General features: G+C 36.6%; 1 protein-coding gene across 4 annotated transcripts in view; it reads right to left on the reverse strand.

The window, feature by feature from the left end:
• The window catches only part of EDEM3 (ER degradation enhancing alpha-mannosidase like protein 3), a 31,216-nt gene extending 5,700 nt beyond the window's left edge, over positions 1-25,516 (reverse strand). Inside the window, exons 1-18 of one of the 4 annotated variants that reach the window (XM_026062748.1) lie at positions 25,318-25,516; positions 23,549-23,594; positions 19,764-19,864; positions 17,137-17,176; positions 15,485-15,597; positions 14,632-14,785; positions 13,392-13,526; positions 12,049-12,154; positions 11,321-11,418; positions 9,906-10,031; positions 9,204-9,287; positions 7,873-7,956; positions 7,155-7,279; positions 6,466-6,631; positions 3,549-3,703; positions 2,604-2,757; positions 1,202-1,396; positions 348-513 (exon numbers count right to left, since the gene is read on the reverse strand). In XM_026062748.1, the coding sequence (XP_025918533.1) occupies positions 348-513; positions 1,202-1,396; positions 2,604-2,757; positions 3,549-3,703; positions 6,466-6,631; positions 7,155-7,279; positions 7,873-7,956; positions 9,204-9,287; positions 9,906-10,031; positions 11,321-11,418; positions 12,049-12,154; positions 13,392-13,526; positions 14,632-14,785; positions 15,485-15,597; positions 17,137-17,176; positions 19,764-19,864; positions 23,549-23,578 (2,032 nt within the window). In that variant the 5' untranslated portion in view covers positions 23,579-23,594; positions 25,318-25,516. Of the gene's footprint in view, positions 1-347; positions 514-1,201; positions 1,397-2,603; positions 2,758-3,548; positions 3,704-6,465; positions 6,632-7,154; positions 7,280-7,872; positions 7,957-9,203; positions 9,288-9,905; positions 10,032-11,320; positions 11,419-12,048; positions 12,155-13,391; positions 13,527-14,631; positions 14,786-15,484; positions 15,598-16,840; positions 16,997-17,136; positions 17,177-19,763; positions 19,865-21,147; positions 21,246-22,615; positions 22,725-23,548; positions 23,595-25,317 lie in introns of those variants that run through there. The other 3 variants (XM_026062755.1, XM_026062762.1, XM_026062772.1) reach the window with 3 other exon arrangements.
• Positions 25,517-25,575: the final 59 nt, after the last annotated feature.

The raw sequence follows: 25,575 nt of genomic DNA on the forward strand, positions 1-25,575 counted from the left end.
AAAAAAAAGAGAGAGAGCATGTGTACTTCTTTTCTTTAACATATACTTTGTATATTAAGACTTCCTCAATAGTTAGCAGATAACTAACATAGTTAAAAGATAGATACTAAGCAGATAGTTAAAAGAGTAACTTCTAATCTGCAAAGACAATCGCTCATCTCAATTCGTTTGGCTGTGTTTCTTGCACAGAAACTGGACATAAAACATTTCTTCATCTTCTGAGATCACAACTTCTGTGCTGGAGTACTGACACCTCAGAAGATTTAAYAGTTTCTTGTCAGCTTTCCAGTATCTCCAAATCTAAAAAATATAGGTCACRTTTACACAAGAACTTAAGTTTTATTTACCAATAACAATGCCTCCTATTGCTCCAGCTTTTTGAATGTTTCGTGCCTTTTCAGCAAACATACACTGGCCTCTTTGCATCAGAGCAATTTTCTCTTTCACTGCTTCAGGATTAGTGATCTCTGAGCAGCCGTTATATGGCTTAATGGTTGCAACAAATCCTCTTGTCTGTTTGGGGGGAAAAAAAAATTGAATTAGAACGCTAGGCTCAAGCTTGCAAAAGTTTCCTAAGTCTTTTAGTTTCTTCAGTTAACCCAAAGCATTTAGTGTATTTTGTCACTTTGGAGAGCCTCTACCCTGGAGCCTGAGCTTTAATTCTATGAAAGCAAAGACAGACTATGTGAAAACTTAATTCTTTCATCCTTGTATTTTGACTGTACCTACTGCCTCCAATAGGAACTGTTGCCTGTGCRGTATTTTCTTCTTCCATCTAGATGCAGCCCTTTATGACAGTTTGCGTAAGAACGGCCTAAATTTAAAAGAGCTAACTTTAAAAAGGCTTCTGCAAATTCATGGATGATATAGTAGGAAAACCTTCCCTTAAGTGAACATCTCTTAAGATGTACACAYGACAAATTTGTTTCAATATGTATTATATACATAGTACTATAGTCACACTATATTAAATCTTACATCATGACTGATTAACTGAGCAGCAGAGCACAGGCTACGGACTGATAAGCCACTCGCCTAAAAGACTATCTTCTGTCATTGCTGCATCCTCTCATTTTAACTACTGTAATTAAACTAACCTCTAGCTGACCAACCTGAAACAGCATCAACACTACAAAATTCAGGTTCATGAAAGAAAAAGCAACAGAAAGCTTGGAACAGATCACATGGACATCTTGCATACCCCGGCTTTGTGTTTGGACAAGTCCATTCCAAATTGCGCTGGCCCAGCAGTCAAGACCACCCTGCCGAAGAACGGATGGGAAACGATTTGAACAGCGCGAGGAGGTAGCTGTTGCTCTTTCTGTTGCTGACTGGATAGTTCAATCATTTCCTGCATGAACCGTAAGCCATCTTCAGCATCAAGTGAACTTGCTGCCTAAGTAGTTTTAAGGAGGAGGAAAAAAAAAAAAAAAACCACACATAAAAAACAAGAAAACAGTTTCCTCTTAAGTGTTGACGAACTTGAAAGGAAAAAATAAATAGAATAAAAAAGAGCCCTGAAGTTGTGATTGCTTTGACTGCTGTTTACACTGCATGAATTGGTACTTCAGTGATTCAGAATAATACTCTGTTTCTATATCAGTTTTCTAACAAAACACTACTATTGGCAAACATTTGATGCTACAAAGATTTTAAAATACAGAGTGGAGGCTCACTGGCATTCATTCATCATCTCAGATAAAAGAGAAGACTGCTGAAAAGGAATATTTAACTTTTTTAATGTCTTCCCCACACTGCAGGGTAAAATATAGCTAGACAGATCAATCTATTTCCTAAACAAGTGGGAATACCTCAAACTGAAAACTATTATTTTCGGAAAGGATGCTGTTAATTACACTATTTTGAAATTCTTTTATGAAAGGAATGGTGTTTCACTAAGGTAAACCTCTGGTTTCCATCCCCCATACTGTACCTAAAAAAGTTAGTATTGATTTAACCAACTTTAAATCTTTCAAAGCTGATGGATTTACAAAATACTAGATATAGAGAATATTATGAAATATTTAGTACTTAATATTTTGGGGGGCACATTTGGAAGTGAACTAACTTTTAATTTCTAAATATCAATTTTCARTCTACAAGCAAACTATCCTCCACAGCCTAACTCAGTAGCTAAATATCAATTTGCAGATATTCAGAGAACACATGCAGTTACCATAATGTTCTTTTTTATTGACCAAACTGTCATTAGGGTGCTACGGAAAAATAACACTAACTCAAACATGTCACGCAAACTTTAGGCTTAAAAAAACCCCACTCTTTAAATTTAAAGTAAATAGTAGAGAAAACTTTCCAGGTATGAATCAACTGCAAATGTATATGTAGCAATAGCTAAGGGAGTCAGCAGACAACCAGAATTCTATCTTGTGGACGGCCTCCACCTAATTTAATGGAGGTTTGATAAAAAGTGCTGCAAGGACAAAAAATTTAACAAGCATCATCCTATTAAGTATAGTCACATATCAAGCTCACATGCCTCTCCACAGTCTGGCTGCCTCTCCTGAACCTCTAAAAGTGTCAAAAATCATAAGTGGTAGGATTTTACTAARAATTTTCAAAAAAAAGTTACTGTTGGGTCTTACTTGCACCGCGTGCTGYACTAATTGCACTCTTCCATCTTTGAGATGAATCAAACTGACTCCCATCTTCTTCAATATCTCCAAATGCTCAGGATTACTGGCCATGAAGTCTCTGGCTCTCAGYGGTGGTTTTGGTCCACTTCCCAAACTCTCTTCTCTGCCAAAAGATATTAGAGATCAAAGCTTTAAGAACARATTATTCTTGAGACCTTGCACACACTTTCACAAGTTATTCCTCTCATCACAAGAYAGGAATTCTTTGGAATAAAGCTGAGTACAAACTTCACTAAAATGCAACTTCTCAGCCAAACTATCTTTTGAAAAAATTGCTGGCATTCTCCATTATTTTGTAGTACAAAAGAGCACAGGCAGTGTTGCTAAAAATGAAATTACCATATGTTATTTCTCATTTCTAAATAGTCTGCATTATAGCAAGAATGATTAAAAACAGTTTTCCTAATAGAACTGCTGCTCAGTTTTACTTGTGAAGTATAAATATCGAAGGGGCAGTCAGAAGGATAAACTTCCTCAACTTTAACAGACTGCCCTGAACTCTTCAAAATACGTAATATTATCTATGGCATTATTTACTTAATACAGAAAAGGAGTTGCAGAACTGTTCAAGAGACTACAGAAATTAAAGATTAGAAATCAAAAGACATTTTTCTCCTAATAGCTGTGCTACAATTTCCCCTTGGGCCACATGACTCTTATTAAGATCCTTTTGCTTYGAAAGATTCACCAATTCCTGATGGAAACTGAGTTTTGCTGATGATGCCAGGCAGAACATAACTGATTTTCCCATAGTTCGGCTATCCATTCCAAAAGGACTACAAACTCAGAGTGAGCCTACACAACTCCAATACATTTAAGTGTTTCTCTTCCCATACATAACAGAGAATTCCAGTCACTCCTACACTAACAAAAGACAGCAAATATTCATCTTACGCTCTGGAAATACCCCGGGGACAACTTTTATCCACCACATTTTTCAAAGGTTCACGAATACTCTGAGCAAACATAGGGTCATTTGGGAAAAGAATCTGGGTGTTCGGACAGGTCCAGTCGAAGTTGCTGTCATCCAGCTCTGTGTATTCTGTAGTCTGAAATGAAAGATAAAGATCACTTACTAAAAATACAGGTTGCATTTTTACAGTAAGAAAATCAAACAGACCTATCCTCAAGTCATCAGTGTACACAGGACATGCAGCAGCTGAAGACAAATGCACAACCACACAGTTTCCAAGCATGAAGAGTATGTAATTTTTTTTTTTTTTATGCCTCACCTTGCAATGCTAAACAGTAACCAATGCGCTACCACCCCTTTCTAGAGATAAATACAACACCCATTCTCATTTATAACTTACATTCTTTGCTAGTAGAGGTTTAACTGTTTTTGCAAAAAAATGTCTAGATACTGCAGTTGCAGGATTTGTATCTCAAGTCCTCTCCTGACAAACAGCTAGTATCCCCGTCCTCTTATGTGCCAGACGGCTGGAAAAAGTAGTTATGATTTCATTTGATACTGCCAGGAGGTTGACTGAACCAGCTCCAGGCCTTCAGTCATTCTTCCTCCGCATTACTAAGAATGTCACCCCTTTCCTTGAGCAAGRACATTTTCTAAGTAATGTTCTAGGAGATCAACTTTATTCATAAGATAACCCAACACTCAGACACCATAAAAATAAGTATGTAGTTATGAAGTATTACAGATGGAAAATCAGTAGCTTCTTGTACCTAAGTTTTTCATAAGAAAAAAAGATTCTCCTCTCGGGAGCCTTACAGTCTCGCAAATCTGTGTATTGCAATGTTGAAYCTATATATAATTCTAACAACACCTATTCTCAGAAAAGATGACAGCTTAGGAATTAACATTTGCACAAATCACTGGTTTGTAACATGTGAAATCACGTGGAATATGTGCACAATGGAAAACTTGCAACAGTGTTTTTAGTTCTGCAAGTGACTTATCCGATAACTCTGGCCATTTAGTTTTCCCACCTGTAAAAATTAAGGTCATATTTATTTACTGAGAAAAACCCCTCCTTACAATGTATTAACAAATTGAAACCAAATATTTAAAGGCTCCCTAAAACACAAGACTTAAAAGGCTATTATTGGTTTGTTGGAATAAATACTTTTAAGTACCTATGCTCTTAGCACAACAAACAGTAGTCTCACTTGAGAAAGAAGGTCTACAGTATTGCGAACTTCAGCATAGTAATAAATGACCTTTTTTGTTTATGAGAATAAATACAAACAGGATGTTGGGTTGCTACTTCCAACTATTTCTATACTTCAGATTACTAGTACTGTGTTTATATTAAAAAAAATTTAGCCACCCACAACACGTTCCATTTTTCCTACCGATTTTCTTCCAGTAGATAAATTTCAATTAAAAAATAATGCATTGGTCTTTTAGCTATTTCACACATTTTGTTGACACCACTTTAAATGGGATCTTTCTTACTTTTGAGTTAATCACATAGCTTAGACTTAACAAAAAGCTTCAGCAAAACTGCATTCATTAAGTTACTCTGTTCTCTTTTTAGACCTTTTACTGAACACTTGCTATTCTCAAGAAAACTACATACATTAGGCCAGCACTTTGTTCCCACTACTGAGGGAATCCTGTCCGTCTCAGCTACAGGTATCACATTCTCATGTTGGGAATAAAAGTTACAGAGTCGCTCTTTTTGACCCTTCAGATAACTTCCTGGAAAATGCTGGTCACACCAAACAAAAAAAACAGCAAAAAAGTTATACTGAAAGTGCAATCCCTCTTAAATTCATCCTGCCTTTTCTTCATAGTCTCTGTTTCTAAAACTTAAGAAGAGATGTTAAATGTTCAAGGAAAGAACATTTTGGAGAGAGAGAGTGTGCGGGATCTGCACCATCTGGGAACACTAAAAATCAACTCTATGACATGTTAAATATATTACCAGTGATAGATGTTAAGAGCAAGAAGTTCTTTCTTTCTAATGTTAGATTCCATAAAACACAGCGCGCTCTACTCAGCTTTAAGATTTCTTCAAAATGCACAGAGTTTGATATAAAACAGGAGTATTCTCTCTTGATCCAGAAATTATTTCAGAGAGGACAGATAGTGAAGGGTCAAAACAAGGCAAAATAAAGAATTTACGGCCCTGAGGGCATGGACACCTCTCTATTCACTTTCTCATTCACTTACCTTGCTTGTCAGCAGAGGTAGATTCACTATGGCATCTTAAACCAAGGAGACAATTACATATTGTAAACACTACAATATTTCACAGCACACTTGTACTACCACAGGGTATTTAAGAAGATTAAGTTATTTGTAAATCCATTGGTGTTCTTACATTTATAAAATAAAAAGCTCATTAAATGGACTGAGGCAATGAAATATTCCAAAGCTGTAACAGACAAGCATCCTACAATATTAACTTTGCATTAGCCTCAAAATACTGTTGCAAATTTGCAGAGGGTCAATGTAGTAAAATAAACAGCAAAAACATTGCAGTGTCATTGTATATGTTTGAGAAACAAATTAAGAGAAAATAAACGTGAAGATAAGAAAATTGCACCGTGTTATTTTCAGATTTATACGAAGAGAGACAGGGAATGTGTCCCTTTTTAAATACTACTCATATTCCACAGCATTTTTCACGAGACTCAGTGGTGCTAAATTCCATCATGGAAATATTACTCATATTCATGTGACTGCAACTATTATTATGATAAAATAGTTCTTATTAAATAAAATGTCAAAACTGATATACTTCAAACCACCATTTTTCCTGATTTTTTTTCCATTTCTTGTAATAAAAGGAAACTGCCTTAATGCAGCATTAAAAAACGATTTAAGTTTTGAGCTCTTACTTACTGTATTTTTTTTAGATATGGTTTGGTTTGTAGTGGAAAGCCAAAGTGGTAATAGATGAGCTTCTGTAGTGAAGATATAATCTTCTATGTCAAAAATCATGTCCTCCTTATCAGCAAAGAGCAGGTAAAGATACTTGAACATCTCAGCCAGAAAGAAAGAATCCATTCTACAGAGAAAGAGAGGAAAAAAAAWATATATATACCCATATTTTCTAAAATGCCAGTAAAATAAATACACATATTGCTCCACCTCTGAAATGTTCATGATATTGTTGTTGAACTTAATTCCATCAGTGTTTCTTCCAAATGGAAAGAGGGAGGGAAATGATTCAAGATCAGTTCAAAATGGCATTACAGCAACCCCAGATAAACCTCTTTACGAACTTCTAGGTTTCAAGTGTATTTTCTTTGAAAGTAATTCATCTAATGCTCTGAGACTAATGAAAGGGGGGCTTAAGATGAAAGGTTATTAAACCCTGAAAATATTCGTGTTTAATAGAATGTAGGAAATCATTTCAATAGTTTACAGACTATGACAAGTAAACATGGATAATTTCAGACTTGGGCAGACTGAAGGCAGAAAGCTGCTCAGAARTCAGTTAATTCCATCATACAAACAAACAGGGTCAGATTGTTTTCTATAATCTGTTAAAAAAAAAAAAAAAACCCACACACCACAAAAACTCTTACCTGTCTTCATGACTTCCAGTACGAACATCCTTCATTGCAGCAAACCCACAAGGTACTCTTGCATACTTGTTTAAGTTTTCAATGAGAGTTTTTCCTACTTCTAGATAGTAAGGGTCCCCAGTAGCCTATTAAAAAAAAACAAAACAAAAAAAACAAAAAAACCCCACACATGCACACACAAAAAACACACAGGTGAACTTAGACTTACTGCACAATTAGCAGCTTCTACTTTTTCCACCTACTTATTTTATATGTTCTGGTTTCCTGCCTTCTCAGACACCAGTAAGATCTAGTTTATCAAGACTACTAATAGACATAAAAGATCTCCGAGATGCAACTGTACTACCCTTTTACACATATGCAGATAAACACATAGAAATACTTAAAAGAAGCCTAAGACATTTGGGTGCTACCATGCTCTACTCCACAAGGTACAAGTGGCTTTGGCTCTTGTCTCTACTGAGAGCAAGAGCAGTAACACCTAAATACCTTTAAGAATATGGGCTGTTGTCACCTAATGATTTTCTTTTTAATTCTAGACATATAAAACAAAATTCCCAGAACAATTTGATACTTTCATCTTATTTTATACAGAACTGGCTCTGGTAGATAAAATAAACTCAGATATGCTACTCATTCTATATTGAAATAAAACACCAATAAGATTGTAGACATTAGACAAGATGACCAAAAGCCAGCGATAAGAAAATGATCTTACTTTATACAAGAAATAAGTGCTTTCCGCAAATTCAGGCCTTAAAGGATGCTGAGCCCAGTGAACTCTAAAATCTGTCGTGAAAGCCTGAGGGGGGAAAAAGAACAGACAAAAATAAGTGCTAGAATAAAATCCACACAGATTGATTTTGATTCCCAAATTAGTTGTTTTACAAGAGCTGAAGTACTCCACAGCTGAAGTTTGGAGTTCCAGTGGAGGACTGAGGACTCAACACTGATCTCAAGAGGCTACAGAAACGGAGAACCTATGCCTAGCTAATACATTTGACCTAAAATGGTGCCCTAGCCTATTTAGCAGAAGTGAAATTTAAACTGTGACGGTGCCTGAACTCCTGCACCAACAACCTTTCGAGGAGCGTTCAGCCAGCGGAGTTCGGCAGGGCTTCGGGGGGTGCCAGATGAGGATCTGTGCCCCCGGAGCTGGCAGAGAGTGGAATACCAGAGGTCAGTTATTTCAGAACTTCCTAGGCTATATGTTCACTCTTAATATTTTGCTCCCATTAAAAAAAGCACTGGCAAAAGCTAATTTCTGTGATGGCTTTCACTCACTACGAGTTCATATTAGAGTTTAAACCAAGTCTTTACTAAAGGGGATGGCATGTTGGCTTAGATACAACTAACTTATCTTTCAAATTCTACTTTGAAAGTACAAAGCACTGAAAAAAAAATCAAAAACTATGGAGCCAAATCATATCATTTTAAAAGTACTCCAAAAAAATCATTTCAGTGACTAGAGATCATTTTCTGGTCTCAACATTAAGTGAATGTGGTGTTAATTAAAATATTCTCTACCAGATATTAGCTTACACCAGAGGAAAGCCAAAGTTACGACCGGAGCTGGAAGTTCTCATTTATTCTAGATTATCACAGGATAAAGACACACTGCAGCAGGCTTTTGTGTGCACAATTAACTCGCTCAAACAAAGCCTGCACTTGTAATACCTACAGATCATTCCTTGTACCTACTCTCAAGGACATTATGCAAAATCAGAACATTCTCTCAGATAAATTCAGCATTTAGTTTCCTTCCTTGTGTTAATAAGATCACAGTTATGTTACTAAGCAGCTACAGGTAAGAGTGCTTACATCAACTTGCATACTGAAATGATTCAAGGTCAATTTTGAAAGGCTGAAATATAAAGTCTAAGCAATTATTATAGCAACAGCTCCCACTAGCCTGCTAATTACAGCATAACTGAAGGAAAAATATTCTCTCTCCAAAGCACAGTTGTCATACATGCAGGACTGTAAACTGCTGAAGAAAACTGTGGAAACRAACCTTTGTTTTTAATGACACAAAAAGGACTTACGTACCTCAGGAAGAAAGTTATGCTTTTTTATAACCTGATACAGCATCTCATGAGTTTCTATAGCAGGTCTAATATCACCCTTCAACACCTAAAATACAAGAATAAAATTAACACAAATTCACCACCCACAGGAGCAATATGCGAAGTTAGGCACGCTTATCGTGTCCATGTAAGTCACATACCAATTTCTACATTTCCGGCAGACACACACTGTATATGTTACCCCTCCCTTTCAGCGTAAGCCACAGATATTCCTTATAAGGAATACAAGCCATAGTTATTCCAGCAAAATCAGTGAGTTCATTAAGACCATAGCCTAAGTAGAAAAAAGGATCTCCATCATTTACAGAGAACCTGGATGGGGGGGGTGGGGGGGGAGAACGCGATTTAATTTGTCTGAAAGATGTTACTGACGCATAAATTAGAAAACATTGTCATTAGACTACTAAAAAGGGACTTGAGTCGAGCATTTTCATGACTAGGAGTGAAGAAAGCAAACCATAAGGACCATGCTTGGTACTTAACACAGTCAGAAGCACGTCACATCATAGCATAGAAGTGACAGAAGGATCGAGCATACAATCCCTTGTTCGGCATTTTTGAAAGTCAAATTACTAAGACTGACTTGTCAGTTATATTACTGACAGATTTTTTTGTTTGTTTACTTGTCATTAAATTTCATCTGCACACAGATTTTAAGACCCACCTGCAACCCTGGGAAGAAAGCTAGCAAAGAATCCATCCAGGTCCGAGCATTTAGCATAGGTTTGTGAATATGAACGTCAAGAAGAAGAGGTGGCTGGCTAATGTATCTCATTATGGCATCGTAGTGCTGACAAACATCCAAAAAGACATAAGCTTATGTTATCAATATGTTTCAAAAGAGAGAAAAAAAAAGTTAAATTACAGGCTTCTGCCATTCTATTTCAAAATAAGAACAAGCATTAAACTCCAAACCATGATTGCATTTGGTACACCTTCTAGTTTTGCAAATCAAAAGGTAAGTTGTACTTAATCAATACTGCAAAGCCCCACAGTATTACATACACAATACACTTCACCTTCTCTAACACACAAGTAAAACACACACAAAAAAGTACAGCCAGCAGCCACATGATAAATGAGTAACTATCACAATTAAGGGTCTTTTTTTTTTTTGGACTGAATCTTAAAGTACACAATAAACAAAGCTGAAATTGCCTTCTCCAAACTAGAGAATTCTAAAGCAAATACATCTCAGGAGGAGAAAGGAAAAAGGAGGTATAAACACAAAGCAGCTGGACTTGATTGCTCAGAAGAACTTTAAAACCCATTAGCTCACTTACTTCAATTTTCCAACTTCCAATCCTATTCTCCCCAAGACAGCTGTCTGTCTTGTTTTCTGAAGCCCAGAATGTAAGTCATAAGCACATGAGCACACTTAACAGACACAATTAAGGCTAAATACAATTATAGCAGTGGCTGTAGGAGGTTAGGAATATGAAATAAACATTTCCACTTAAGGTGTTGTGACAGGCTTTTAACTACTGATATATTCAAATTTTAATACTGCTTATGAGATAAAGTGTTTTTATTGAATACTGCCATTTTGTAATATTTTATGAAAGAATAACGATGCCAAGAAAGTTACTTTGTAATCTTATGAATTTAGTAATCTATTACATGTGTTTTCCAGTTTGAAAGTATACTTAAATATATATGGGACTTAGTGGTCCCAAAATTATGGATATGCAGTGCAATGCAAGATCCAGGTTTTGATTTTCAGATCATCTTTGTTACTCTAGGACAGTAAGAAGTTATACCACCGTTTGTAACAAGAAGTCCTTATGTTATTTTACAGAAACATTTGTAGTGTTTCACTCTCCAAAGTGATCTTCAAATACAGCATCTCCTGTACTGGAAACACAGAAAAACATCCACAAGAAGATTCCAACCTTTGTTGGATGGGGTTAAAATACCTGATCAGGTGACAGTTCACTCAAGATCAGCAAAAATCTGTATTGAATCAGAAGTCGCAGAAATTCTGCTAAAGGGTTCTTCACAGGCTTCATGGGCTAACAGCTGACTGGCAACATAATTAGTCTTAAATGAGGAACAAACCTGAGCAAGGAGTTAACTTACCGTGTTAAATCTTTCCAGGAAACTGTCATCTCCCAGCAAGACATAGGCTTTTAATAAATATTCATAATAGGAATCTATTCCTGCTCCAACTCCACTATCTAGAAATAGCAGAAGATGAAAAGGTGGTTTTACTTTGAGTAGCTCTGTAGATATTTTCACATGGTTTCATTTTGATTTTAAAACGAAAGGAAAAGCCTCCTGTCACTAGAATTATGGCACAGGTGGATAAGGACACATAATACTCAATGTCAACACTAAAGGTAGTGCAATATTAATGCACATAATAATACGAACAGACACGCATTTAAGCCAGTTGTTTCACTTCTCTCACATGACACAATGCTTCTACTGGCTGGCATATACAACTGAAGTCTTATTTTTATTATTTATATTTTTACTAGGTATTTATAGAAGAGTCTCTGAAAATTTATCCCAAGGCATTCCTCTCAGTATTAAGTGAATCAGAGAATACTTTCTTTGCAATGAAAGAAACTAATTTCTCAGCCAAAACACTCTTTCAGAGGAAAGCTAGGCCTTTCTGTGGAAGTTTCTTCAGATCTCAAGTATGCATGTCCACTTGCCTGTCTCATCAACATTTTTAAATAGACTAGATAAATGCAGAGGGGAAAAAATTTGGAAAAAAAAAGAAAAAAGAAAACACTCTCAGGAACTTTTTTTCCCCTCAAACCACCTGTGGTCACAAATCCTGGAGTTAGAACACCACGCACCTTTGCGGACCCAATCTCCAGTGTGAATATTAATAGTAACGCCCACTAAATTGCTACTGCGTTGTCTCTTTTCCCAAATAAAATCAAGCGCTTTCCGTGCATATTCCTGCAACAGAAACAAAAAATTCATTAAATGAAACTATAGAAAAACAAAGGAATTAAGAAAAGGCACTGATACAAAAGATTTTTATTCTTTTGTGTATTGAAATTAAGATGCTATGAAATAATATGTTTCATATCTAAGGAAGAATTATAACTGAGTATTATGTTACATACGCTTGAACAGCAGAACTTTCAGTCCACACTTATTTAGTCATTCTGTTGCTAATTAGAAGGAATGGTGCTCTTTTACACAACTGTTTGCCAATACACTGTATGATCTTAGGCAAGTCACTAAAACCCCTCTGCCCAGGCTTCCTAATCTGGGAAGTTGTGTATACAGAAAGGATATTGTAACCTAATTAAAGAGCAATTCAAAAATAAAAATATTTCAAGAAACATAAAAGCCTTAGAATCAAAATCACTACGGCTTTTCAGACATTTCAAGGTGGACCAGCAACCCTTGTCCGTTAGCACATAAATTATATACGTTCTTTATATATACAGAAAGGGAAGAGTAAGTTGAGGGTAACACAGCAAAAATGGCTCTAGATTGCCAACCACACGCACTGGACCTTAGGGGCCGAGTTCTGCCAACACTCAACACTGGCCTAGCTGTGCTTCCACTGCGTACTATGGAATGAAATGAAACACTGGGTTGATTGCTTGCAAAAAAGTTCTAATCTGAAAAAGAGCTTTTTTTTTTTTTTTTAATCATTTACCAAAGAAACTGTATCTGCAAACATTTTCATTTAGCTTTCTGGTGACAATATACCCTTGGGTAGGTATGGCACAAATTCAATGGGACTGCTAATTGAGGCTCTGCTGAAAATCTCCTCTTTAATGAACAGTACAAAGCCATGACACTGATAGCTTTATGATTTTATTTCTTTACAAAAAGAAAGTAGTTATAATTGTTATATTTTATTTATATATAATATTTTATTATATATTAGGTATTATCCTTTAACTGGAGTCTTCACAACATTAAACTTGTTTACTTCTGTATTACTATAAATATTTAAAAAATATTACTTCCTGGAAGTTTTAAAATAAAAGTTAAACAGCACTTCTAGAAAAAAAACATTATCACAATACATCTGAGCACACAAACTTTTTGTGTGGAACAGCTAAAATATGCATCCATTTGACGAACCCAAAATTATTTTTCCAAAATTACAGAAACGTAACAGGAAATTAATGCATACCTAATCCCAACAAATAAGAGATCATGGAAAGCAAACCTCAAATATAGATGTTCCTGTGAATCGGCTTAAAGCTGCAAACTCAAGGATCAAGGTACCTGCACAAGCTGTGCAGGTATCCGTTTCTGTTCCTGTTCGTGCTTCCGGATGTCTTACACCAAATTTCAAGTTTACCTAGAGAAAAGTAGAGATTATTATCATTACTTCTACTAGCTGCAAGTCACATTCCCCTGACAGATCTGTACAGCAACCAGATAATCCACACTTTTCCTAAAGGCAAGAAAAAGGACTGCTCCTCTCCCATCAAACTTGCTTTACCACCATACTGTCAACTCAAACATGTATATAAAATTATCCAGAAGAAGCTCTATCTCCCAAAACTAGGACTGGCCTAAAAGCCAGTTACCTGGTTCGTTAGACATTTAAATAAAAGAACATCTCGCTGAAAATCAAGTTCTAGCAATTTATTTACCAGCAAGTCAGAACATCTCAGAACCTGACAAGTACTCATCAAAATTAAGCTTTATAAATATCTTAGTATTCCTGGCTCCAGAGAATACCTGCTACATGGACCTGCTTTTGGACCAGGCACAACCTAGAACACTTTGAATTAAACATTTTCACTAGAAAAATGCTGATTTACTGAGCCTACATTTAATTTGTGGGGAAGTTTCCAAAAAAAGCTAAATCTCACAAAAAGTCAATGGACCATATACACAGGCAATATTTTTCCATCATTCCAGGAGTGAAATGTACCATGCTTTGTTTGACTTTAATGAACTGTTTTACATTAAGTGAATACTTTTAAATTACAGTTCTACAGTTACCTTTGCCTGTTTAAATGTTTGGATGCAGACCATGAAGATTAATCTGTTCTGTGCTAAATTAGCAAGCACATGCTCGTGAGCTGATCTTTCACAGACTTAGCAAGAGATATGTATCATAACAGAAGCTACTCTTCTGAGATACTTGGTAGCATAGAGCAGTGAGGAGCAAGATATCAGTAGAGAGAGACTAGACAAGATACCTGCTGGTCTTATTTACCCAAAACAATGTATGTTAGAATCGTCTGAGCTGGAAAGGCTGGAGATTCAGAGAACCTAAAATTGTACTTCAAAATACTAGGTAGCATGTGTCACAAAACAGTAATTTATCAGCCTTCCATTTTCTGTATGCTTAATAAATATATAAAAGTGATTTTAGAAACCAAGATTAAAACAAAGTAACAAAAGTTCTGCTTATAAAAGCATTTTTGAATTGCAGAAACCACAGAACTTACTCTTGGATAAGGGAGACCACTAGTGGTGTTAAAAGCAGGTAAAAGCTTGTAGCCTAGTTCCTTGGCCATGTGCAGAAGTTCACCACTGTACCACTGCATATATTCACCTTTTTCTTTCAGCATAATTGCCACTGAATGCCCACCTAGGAGACCTCTAAACACAAGAAAAAGATATCCGCATCTCAATAAGTATCAGCAGTGCAGCAATTTCTAAAATTCAGACTACTGTATAAGTAACTGTGCTATGTTCACATGGGCCTAATTTTCAGAAATGCTGAGCGGATCTGATTCCAACTATAATCACAGTGCACTGTCAATATTTTGAAAGTAATTTTTATTGTTTAGGACTCTGTCCTAAACTACAGAGGAATCACTGATTCATCTATATAGTTAGTTAAGAATAACTAACACCTCTAGAACTGTGCATAATAGCTTAAAATTAACCTGGTCCGATCCTGCTTTGAGCAGGTAGTTGGAGTACAGACCTCCAGAGATGCCTTCCAACCTGAAATAACCTAGGATCCTAAGGGAAATGCTGTATCTATTAAATCAAGTGTTGAACAGTGTAACTGACACTGTTTCCATTAGGAAAATAAACCACCACTACCTTGGCACACTCAATTTTTTTTCCCTTTTCAATCAGAAAAGCTATGCCTGCAGGGGTAGATGGGGGCCAACTTGATTCATTTCTGCCTCATATTTTATAGCCTTCCTTACAGGAGCTGTTGAATTATGCTAACTGCCAAAGGAACAACTTTTTTAAACGAGGTGAAATAGCACAGAAATGTATGCCTTAAGGGCATTAGCCAGAAAGCGCATCTTTAATAGTTCTGAAATCATAGAAATTACTTACCCAAGGACTCTTATGTTGGTTTCAAAGACTGATACAACTATGTCGTTATCTAAATTAACATCTTTTATTACTTTTTTTACAGCCTCTTCAAACTCTTTGGTTTTATTTAACACCTGAAAAAAATAAAAGCAGGTGTTCAGGTTCCAACATAGCTAATAGTCACACTCAAGTATTATATAACAAGCGCAATGGATTAAAAAGGAAGCATTCAAGATGTCTTGGACTGACAGATTGACCCTGCAGGGGCATACTCTGATATACTGTGAACAGACAGCAGTATTACTGTTTTTCTTGGGAGATACACGTGAGAGAGTAAGTGTTGTAGACAAAGAATAACGTCACTGGGAACGCACAGCTCAGGGATGCTCAGGGATTTGTTTGTCCCTTCTACTCCCGGTCCCTGACTGCAGCCCAAGGGGACGCAGCGGGCTGCAGGCTTCATCTACGCTAGCAGAGTGCCCGAAGACCAGCCTGCTCTGATACCCCTCTGATTTCACAAAAGCTTCCAATCCACAGGCTAAGGAGCCCCGTCCTAAGTTAGATGGATTGTCCGAGCAGTCTTCCTCCTCCCACCAGTTTCCTCCCTTTGCCTGAAGCACAGCTTGGTCATTTCCTTCACGTCTGCTTTTCCACTGACATTCTCTTAGTTACAGAACCTTTACGGTAAAAATCTTTGTGACTTATTCAATTCATTATTGCAAGCACTTTTAAGTTCCACAAATGTTAATCCTGCTCTAAGACAAGAGAAAAATAAATCATAATAATCCATTAGAGCATCTGGTAAAGACTTGGGAGCTGCAGGCTCCAAATTTTCGACGTTTGCGGGCCTGATTCAAATGAGTCAGGAGTCATCTCACGGCAACATTATAATAAGAGAACAGTCATCAGAGAAAGAGCATCATATGATTCATACCCAAAAGCAGCACTGTTAGGATTTTCAAAACTTTTTAATTTGTTTCCTAGGAATGGCAAATGGCCAAAAATCAGTCCTAGTTTCAGATTTTATTTTATAATGGCAAAATATGCCAACGAGACTAAAATCTAACAAAAACCAGTTCATTAACCATAGGAGTCCTTTAATAAGAGACGGAATGTGAGAAACTTGGCAACATTTCCTGGCAAACACTTCCAGGGTTACATTTTTTATAACATATATTTAAGTGCATACAAATTCATCCTCGAAACATTTGTATGTACACTTTAAAAACAAATAGTTCTGCAGGTATTGAGAGGTGTTTGCCTGCAAGTCTTACAACCTTCCTCTTTCAAGAAGAAACTACATAAAGACAACACTGCTTTATGAAATGCCTGGTCAGCATGTTGCTTTAAATTATAACGGGAGGCAAACTCACATACCTTTTTATTTTGTTGTAGAGCCCAAGAAAAACAAGAGAAGAAAATGTCAATGAACTACCAAGGAACTGTTCTAGTATTCTCTTTGCAATGAATTCCAAACACCACCATCGCAGCACTTGAAAGCTCTTACAAGCAATAGCCACTTTTAACAGATGGCTAGAAATCAAAGGTGAAGTAAGATTAAATTGTTTTATACAAAATAGAGTGCTTAACAACATAGAAAGCTAAAAAAAGAAGTCGGAACAGCAGAAAACAAGTCTTTGTTTTAGCTAAGTTTATCAATAGATTAAACCTACCACAAGAGTGTCCAAGGTATCAATCAAGGTCAGTGAAAACCTATCAAATAAAAATTAGAACAGATTTATTATTAAAAGCCTATAAGTATGCTTACAAATTAATTTTTTTTTTAACAATAAGCAATACCATGGAAGAAATGAAATTAATCCTCACAGATTGCCAGCTACTAAAAAATTAGTTTTATACAGTACATGTTTAATATCAGAATTAACACTCTGCTTATACTAAGTCTCTTCCCCTTGCTAGTGAAGAAAATAGGAGTTGACTATAATGAGTTATGATTAAAAAAAAAAATTACTGCAAAGCTTTCCAAGTTCTTGTAAGCAAATTAGGTTTTTATTCCTTGCCTCCAACCAAATGCAATTCTACTGAAAATAGACTCAACAGAATGGTTCGAAGTTTTTCTTCAACTCCTTTTCTTTCTTAATGAAAAATATTGACTTACTAAATGTAATAATAAAAAGGTTTATTTAGGAAGATCAAAGAATCATTCACTATCAGAAATTATTCCAATTATCTACTTAAAAAAAAGCTGTGATTTGTTGCAATTGATAAAGAAATACTCTAATGCATGCTCAATGATTCCTTGCTAAGGTGAAAGCTCATCAACAGCTACAACACAGTTAAGAGAAATGTCTGCTCGGTGTACATTAGGAGAGAAAAGAAAAAAGGCAAACTCAGTGCTGGAATTACAGGTGGAAGGATAAAGAAAATGCTGCTATTTGTTATGAAACTTCTGTGTGGGATATAATGGAACGGGAAAAGGTACAAAAATGAGCGATACGGATGACTGACAGCATGTAGTGGCTTCTGTACTAGGAACAAGCAAACATGCCAGCACTCCAGCCTGCAAAAGTGACAGCTGAAGTGTCATTAGACGAAGATTTTAAAATTGTACATGGCATGAAGAAAGTGAATGAGAAACTGCTATTCACCTTTTCTCACAGGAAATTTCACCCAGTGCCACCCAGCACTAGCAAGTGGCAGGCTTAAAATAAAGAACCACTTATTCCGTAAAAGAAAACATCAAGTCAGGGAACTCGCTGCCACAGGTAGTTTTGGCTTTAGAAAAGCCAAACGCTTACCTGGATTCGAAAAGTGATTAGACCAAAATCTGTGGAATAAAAACCCACCAATGGCTTTTAAAGAGGTATCACCCTGTGCTCAGCTGCACTTGGAGCCATATCGTTTGCCAYAGGAGAATCACAACAAGGCTGGTCCTGTTCATATATTCTTCTCCAGGCCTCTTAGAGGGCTCACTGTTGCAGACAGTGTACCAAGCTGCGTGGACCTTCGGCCTAACCTGATATGATTGCTCTTATGTTAAGAAAGCCGTGACACACATAGAAGAGAATTTACAGAATCCATASGCAATACTATTAAAATTGAAAATTTTGGAAACGGTCACTACTGTAACCACTGAATGGTTAGCAAATGCCAAGAATTTAAAAGAGTGCTCCATATTTGAGACACCGTAGACAACATTTGCCTGTGCATGAGAATAATTAAAATTCTACTTAAGTGGTCATGTACTATCACTTTCATCTTAAATTGTAAGATATGATATTCTGTGTCATTATATGAGAGAGATTAACTAAATTTTTTTCCACACAAACTGGGGAAGATTATGTATTGCACAGCTATAGAGAAGGCTGGTGTGCGTACGTGCATATATGTTCCCTAGCCCTAGACTGAAGTAGAAATGACTGAGCCATCTCATGCTGCGATTTTTTTTGTTTTTTTAACTACACAGTGATTGCAAAGAACATAACTGATGAGTAATAAGAAAAACTATCACATAAGACATTTGATAAATGATTATTATTATTTAAAAAGCACATACGCAGAAAATACTAATACAYTGCTCAAGGCATCTAAGGGGTCAGAAAGATATTCTCACTCAAATGACATTATCGTTATTATGTAAATAAAGGTCATTGAAAGGAATGCAGGACCAGGATTAAAAATACAATTTCTTGAGATGTCTTTCTCATCAGTCACATCTCCCAATAGCAAGCCAAAATCTCCAAGGTCAATCCATGCAATTTTACGTAGATGACAGGATTATATAGGAATCTCTAGACTCAGGAACTTTTCTATGTAACAAAAATAACCARAATGACATACTCAATATCACACAGTGAAATAGAAATAGAGTTTAAGATAAGAACTTAGGTTTTGATTACCACTGTTCTGCTCAAGGACACTAAGCAGCGATATCAATACAAAGAAGCAACAGCTCTTTTTATTTGCTCTGTAAACAAACTATGCACAGACAGGCACCATTTCATACCAAAAAAAAAAAAAAAAATCAATTGCAAACACATTTATAGTAATTCAGATTTGTCTTTGATCATTCAACTGACCATGGAGAAAAAGGGTACCTTAAATCCACACCTCACCCATGCCAAAGGATCAAAAAATATTACATTACTTTGTATTATAAGCCATCTTAAGAGAAAATTTAGCAAGAAATTCCAGGTCTGAAATAATAGAACCCATAGAATTTCAATAAATATAAGTTTCTGCACATATCAGTTGTAAAAAAAAACAAGTTCTGTGCGCTGCAAATTGTGCTAAGATTCCTAGAGGTTTATGAGAGACAGAAACTGTTTCAAACACTAACTTTCCCAAGGCATCATCTACATCCCCTCGACTCGGCTCCTGACCCCGTACTCGTCCACGACAAGTTAAAGGCATGAGTTCATCAGCAGGATACGCATGTTCCTGTAGGGAAACAAATGAACAAGGAGGTGAGTAAGGTAGTAACTGTTATAGCCATTTCATTAAATCTTCATAGTTCATTAAAAGAAAGCCTATACTTCAGGAAAAAAAACACACATGACTAGCTGACAATGATTAAACTGTAAACAGAGCCGTGAAACCTTTTTCTCTTCCTCTTTCTCGCCAATCTCCCAAAGAAGTCTGGACCAACTAATGGTCCAGATGGGGCGGTCTGGGGTGGTCCACCTTGTCTGCCTCCCCCCCCAAATCACCAATTAATTTGATCACCAATTAAATCAGTTGCAATTCCTGCAACAAGGCACACACAACATTTCCTACAATGTTTCTTAGGCAGAGATTATCTCAAAGATGAGCTGAAGGCCTAAAACTAACACAGGCATTATCAAGCGGCTGATACTTCACAGAAAATGAGTGGGAATTAGATTTTAAAGTCACTTTGGAAACATTTCCAACAGAACTTAAGTAACTCAGTCACAGTCGGTGACAGATAAGAGAATTGTCTTAGAAGGTAAAATAATAAAACATTGGTAAATCACTATGCAATATATAAGAAAGGATCACAGTCACACACACACACACACCAAAAAAAAGCAGCCCGTGAAGACTGAGCCTTGGACAAAGTTTTTAGGAGAGTGACATTGCTACTTTTTTTTTAAAATGAAAAGCCATAGTCACTTTTCCACAATTCTAGAAAAGCAAGCTGCAAAGCAAGCTGCCTAGTTGCATAGTAACATTATTTATTTCTCCTCACTCGGGCAGAATTAACAAAAGCATCACCACTGCCTAAGTCAAGCATACCAAATAAGATGCCTATTCCTACTTCCAGCCAAGTCAGCGCAAGTTTTTTAGTTTTAAACTACCACCAAAATGGGAAATCAGAGGAAATATGTACAAATACAAAAATTCATCACTGTGAAATATGAGAGGTTTACTGTAAGAGTCGCCAATGACATTAAGAAAGATAAATCTTAGATATATCCAACTTCAACAATCACACAAGAAATCGCCTCTGTTAGAAGCCCAAGGTGAGAGGCCCGGGTTGGAGTGCCTCTCTTTTGGTTCCATCAGGAAACCGGTGCTATCTAATTTTACATTTAGCATGGTAACTAACATCCTACATAATAAAAAAGTTTAATTACAGAAGCTGAATCTGCAAAAAAGCACATTCAATATCCTTCCAAACACACAGTACAAAAAATTCTATATTCAAACATGGAATAGAGCGGAAAAGAAGGAATGCTCTTCTATAAATAAACGGCTCTTACAGCAATTTCTTTTGAAAGTGATGGTTTGTTTCCCTATCATTCCCCCGGCCAAGTATTATGGTCTTTGCACAATTCTTCGTTCTCATCAAGTTCAACTACAAAAGCCAAAATCTAGATCATCTGAATACAGTTTGGATACTTCTGAATATCTGTGAAAAGTGTTCAGAAAAAAAAGATCAAAGAACTACAAGGCAAAAGCAATGTCAAAATTAAGATCACTGGCTTAAATTATGGAGAAAAGGTGACGAAAAATTCTGGAGAAGAAAGACTAATTTTTTGGTCTTCTTTCCTTCTAATTTTTTGCTCTTCTAACTTTTTTAGTCTTAAAATATCATAAAGGAACTAGAAACATTTTGAAAAAAATAGAAGTTCAYTTAGTCTCTATCTAGAGCATTGAAGGTTACTGGGTCAAGTGATTTCCTAAACTTGTAACTTTTCCAGTTCAAGTAACCTCAAAGGGAATACAAAGACATTAAATACAAAATACAGCACAAATGTTACAATCAACATATTTCTGGAGAATATTATACTACATAGCTCAATAGATATTCTGGAGTTTCTACACATTCTGATAGAATGGATAATCATATTTCTTAAGGTCAAGACTGTAAATTCATAGCAGTATTGTATTTGAAAAAAAGAAAAAGAAAATTGCTATTAGTGCTGTATACCAAGAAATACTTCCTAGTCTAATGTGGAAGACATGCTCAAATATTCTTTCTGACTGTAAAGAAAAAACCCTCTTGTTTATCAGAAACGTTGCTGAAGAAGAACAACAACGAAAAAAGCAGCTTTCTGCTCAAAATTCCTGCTAAGGTCTGAAAAAAAGACTGGGGAGTTTCCCCCTTGCATGCAAACACGAATTTTCAGTCTTCTAGCTACTTATGTCTAAAATACGTATTAATAGAAACAGAAAATCAGCTGTCTGTTTCAAAAGCAACCGTAAAAAACACTTAATTTTCTTGCTGTTGGAATAAGTCGTGCACCCTAATCTTTCCTTTGACTTTAAACAAACAAGTCACATTTCTCTGTTTGATTAGTGTTCGAGCATACGTGGCAAATAAATATCCTTTTGGCTTCTAAGTTTCCAGGATAGCTTAAGTCATTCTTCCCTTTCATCTAGAATTTTCTTCCTACAGATGTAGCAAGATACCAAACAAGTTTCTAATTTACCACAATGAACAGATCCTTTCTACCTGCATGAAACTTTTTACCCAACTTTGCCAAATACGTACAGGTTTTTACTTCAGATAGCCATGGGAAACAGACAAAGCGAAGCATTTCTAAGGAATCAAGTCTCAAGTAATTAGCTTCAAATCATCACCAAGAAGCCTGATGTCAAGTTAAGATGTCAAAAGCAAGAGTTAAAGTTTWAAAAAAAAAAGTCAACTGCACCAATTTTTAAAATAATCTTGACTCTCCATCTATTAATTCTATAACTCTCACACACTATAAATAAGCAACTCACATGCTTCACTAGCTTTTAAGCCTCAAGAGTTAAATCATAAAGGAGAAACTGGGACATGTGGCAAGGTATTTTCAAAAGACAGCAGTTTGTCATGTGGGAGCTTGTGCAACTTGGAAAAAAAAAAGAAAAAAGGTTTCTGCTGCAACAGCTGCAAAGAACATACAAGAAAACCTGTTAACATAAACTTGGTAAGAATAAATATTTCATATTTTTCACATCTACAGTTTCTCCTCAGAAATGTATTGCTGATAGTGTACTTGAAAGTAACTGTCACTTGAGGAAAGCCAGTCTTCTTTAGGTAAAACAACTCTTTATTCTGGAATACATCTAAACTAAGCTAACGTATTTCAAGGTTGATTAGACTCCAGAACACGACCACGCCTGAAAGAAACCACAAACTGTTTCGCACAGAAAATCACAAGCCACATTAAAAGAAATCATAGCAAATGTGCCTCACTGTCATATGACAGTCACATACTTAGAAGAGGGTACGTACTGTAGACATGACATCAAAACCCCCTTTTTGTTCGTGTCAATTATTATTGGTTTGTAAAAGAGCTACCAAACTGCATCTAACTTATCTTACTACAGGAGACATATATTACATATTTGAATTTGCTTTTTCAATAGTTTTGAGAGTCTGGAATTTCAAACCAAAATGTTTAGATTATGAGCAGTTTTCCTCTTCAGTAATGCAACACAAACCAGTTTGAGGAAAGATCAGGCACAGATTAACAGAGTTACTGTTGGCAATTCTGAGCTATCACTGCTCTTCTTGGAAGCAATATACAGGCGCTCTTATTTATTTTAGCTTTGTTTTTCCCCTCCCACCTCCCTGCTATTCCTTCAGCATGTTCTGTAGGTTGCTTTCCCTCCCATGTCAATAATAACAAACAATTCTGAAAAAAATTAAACAAACAGTATTTTACTTACCATATAATTGGTATATGCATGATCAAACATTTCCAGCACTTGGTTTCTGAAATAAAAAATTTTTTAAAATTAGCAGTCTGCCTCATAATATTCCTTTCACATGCCATCTTAACACAGCAAGCTGTACTATACTGAAATCTATATATCTGAAAACCAGTAACAGGTCCACTACTAATGTACTCTGATCAAGTAAATGAAATAAGGCAAAATAATTTCTCCCAATTCAGTTACTTTCATTCACTGCAGGAAAAAAAAGACTATTTCTTCAACTAACATGAAATTAAGTGTTTCACACATGGGGACTCTCATTCAACCTCCTGTGCTTCCTCTTAAATAGCTGTAGATGTCACCAACACATCAAAGCTAGAAAAGCTAGAAATGGGATACATTCCTTGCTCAGCAAAAAACAGCAAACAGAATTACATTCTTCTTGTAATCACCGATACTAAAACCAACTGACACAGCATAAACTCCTATCCATGATTTGGAAAAGGCTTACTATGTATACCTCTTCCTCACATTTGAAATCTTGGCAAATAAATCCAAAGAAAACCCTTATAAAATACATTTATTTTACATGTTTGAAAAGCAGTCAAGGTGAGAAATGCTACTATATAAAACAGCACTAGTTTGGTTTTGGGGTTGTTGGGTTTTTTTTGAGAGAGAGTCAGAGAGTACTGCTTCCCATCATACCTAACTGTTTTACTGAAAAGCCCCASTAGGCAAAAGAGCATGCTAATCTCTAAACTAACATCAACATAACTCAAAATCTCTGCACGTGAGACTGAACATAAAAGAGGCAAGAACACAATTATATTCCAAACATCTGATTCAGTTCAGTGACTTGGAAATTTAAAAAGTAATTTTAACTTCGCAAATCTAATAAGGAAGTAATCTAAAGAACACAATATTATATCTTGTGATGCTTTTTACAGGCACTTTACTGACTATATCTAGTCTGCAGTTCTGGGATCTGTTGCGGCAGACAAAACCCCAGGGTTTCGCACAAGAGCACCAGGTCCAGTTGCACAACTGAACTAAGCATACTATATTCAGTAATTTCTCATATAAAAAAAAAAAAACAACTTTTATGTCTCTGTATATGTTTACCTATATGTATAAAGCTTGCTCTGGGAGAATTCTGTGACTGATATGACCTTGCCATTACACAAATACACAGATTACCTGCTATTATTCATGAATGACCCAGCTCAGAGCCCCCAAAATACAGACAGTGGAAACACACCACTTGCATATATTCCTGGGGCATCAGAGGACATGCTGAGTACAAGTCATGAGCACAAACATTTTAAACCAATCAGTGAATAAAGTTTAAATGCCTGCTGTAGTCACTTAAGGAAAACACACAAGATATCGTATATTCCAAGTATTCAGAGATCCCAAGATGAAAAAAAACCCCAACACTAATTGCAAACATTATTAGAGTTAAATATGGACTTATATCTAATGATTGATAACCGTGTAAGTCTCCAGTGTTTCTCCAACAGACTTTTTGCATCTCCATCCTGCATGATGATGATGAAACTGCCCCAGTACTAGACCAAAATCACGATATGCTCGATTACACGTCTGTCTCAAAACCCCCTGCTCTGTGCAGCAGAACACACTTTCTGTCACTGGCATTGCGGTCCTTACCCTTCAACTAAAAGCCCTATTTAAAGAGGAGCAGCTTCTTACAAGCGCATAAAGGGGGGACCGAAGTGATTTACCTCATTAAGCACTAGGCAAGCATACACGTAAACATTTACCTGCTTTTAATGAGCCTCAAACACGCCCGTGCTCCGGAGACCCGGCCCAGGAGAGTACGGGTTTAGATTTACCTCCCATCGCGTGTCCCCGCCGCTACCGGCGAGCCCCGCCGCAGGTTTCGGGGGCTCCGAGCCGCCCCGGCAGGCAGGGCCGCCCCAGGTCCCCGGGGGGAGACCCGCACCACGGCCGGCCCGGGGGGCAACTGCCCGCGCAGGCCGCAGGAGCCGCCGCTCTCCGCCCAGGCCCGGCCGCCGCCG

Source organism: Apteryx rowi, unplaced genomic scaffold, assembly GCF_003343035.1.
Source record: "Apteryx rowi isolate R43461 unplaced genomic scaffold, aptRow1 scaffold_100, whole genome shotgun sequence".
NCBI lineage: Eukaryota > Metazoa > Chordata > Aves > Apterygiformes > Apterygidae > Apteryx > Apteryx rowi.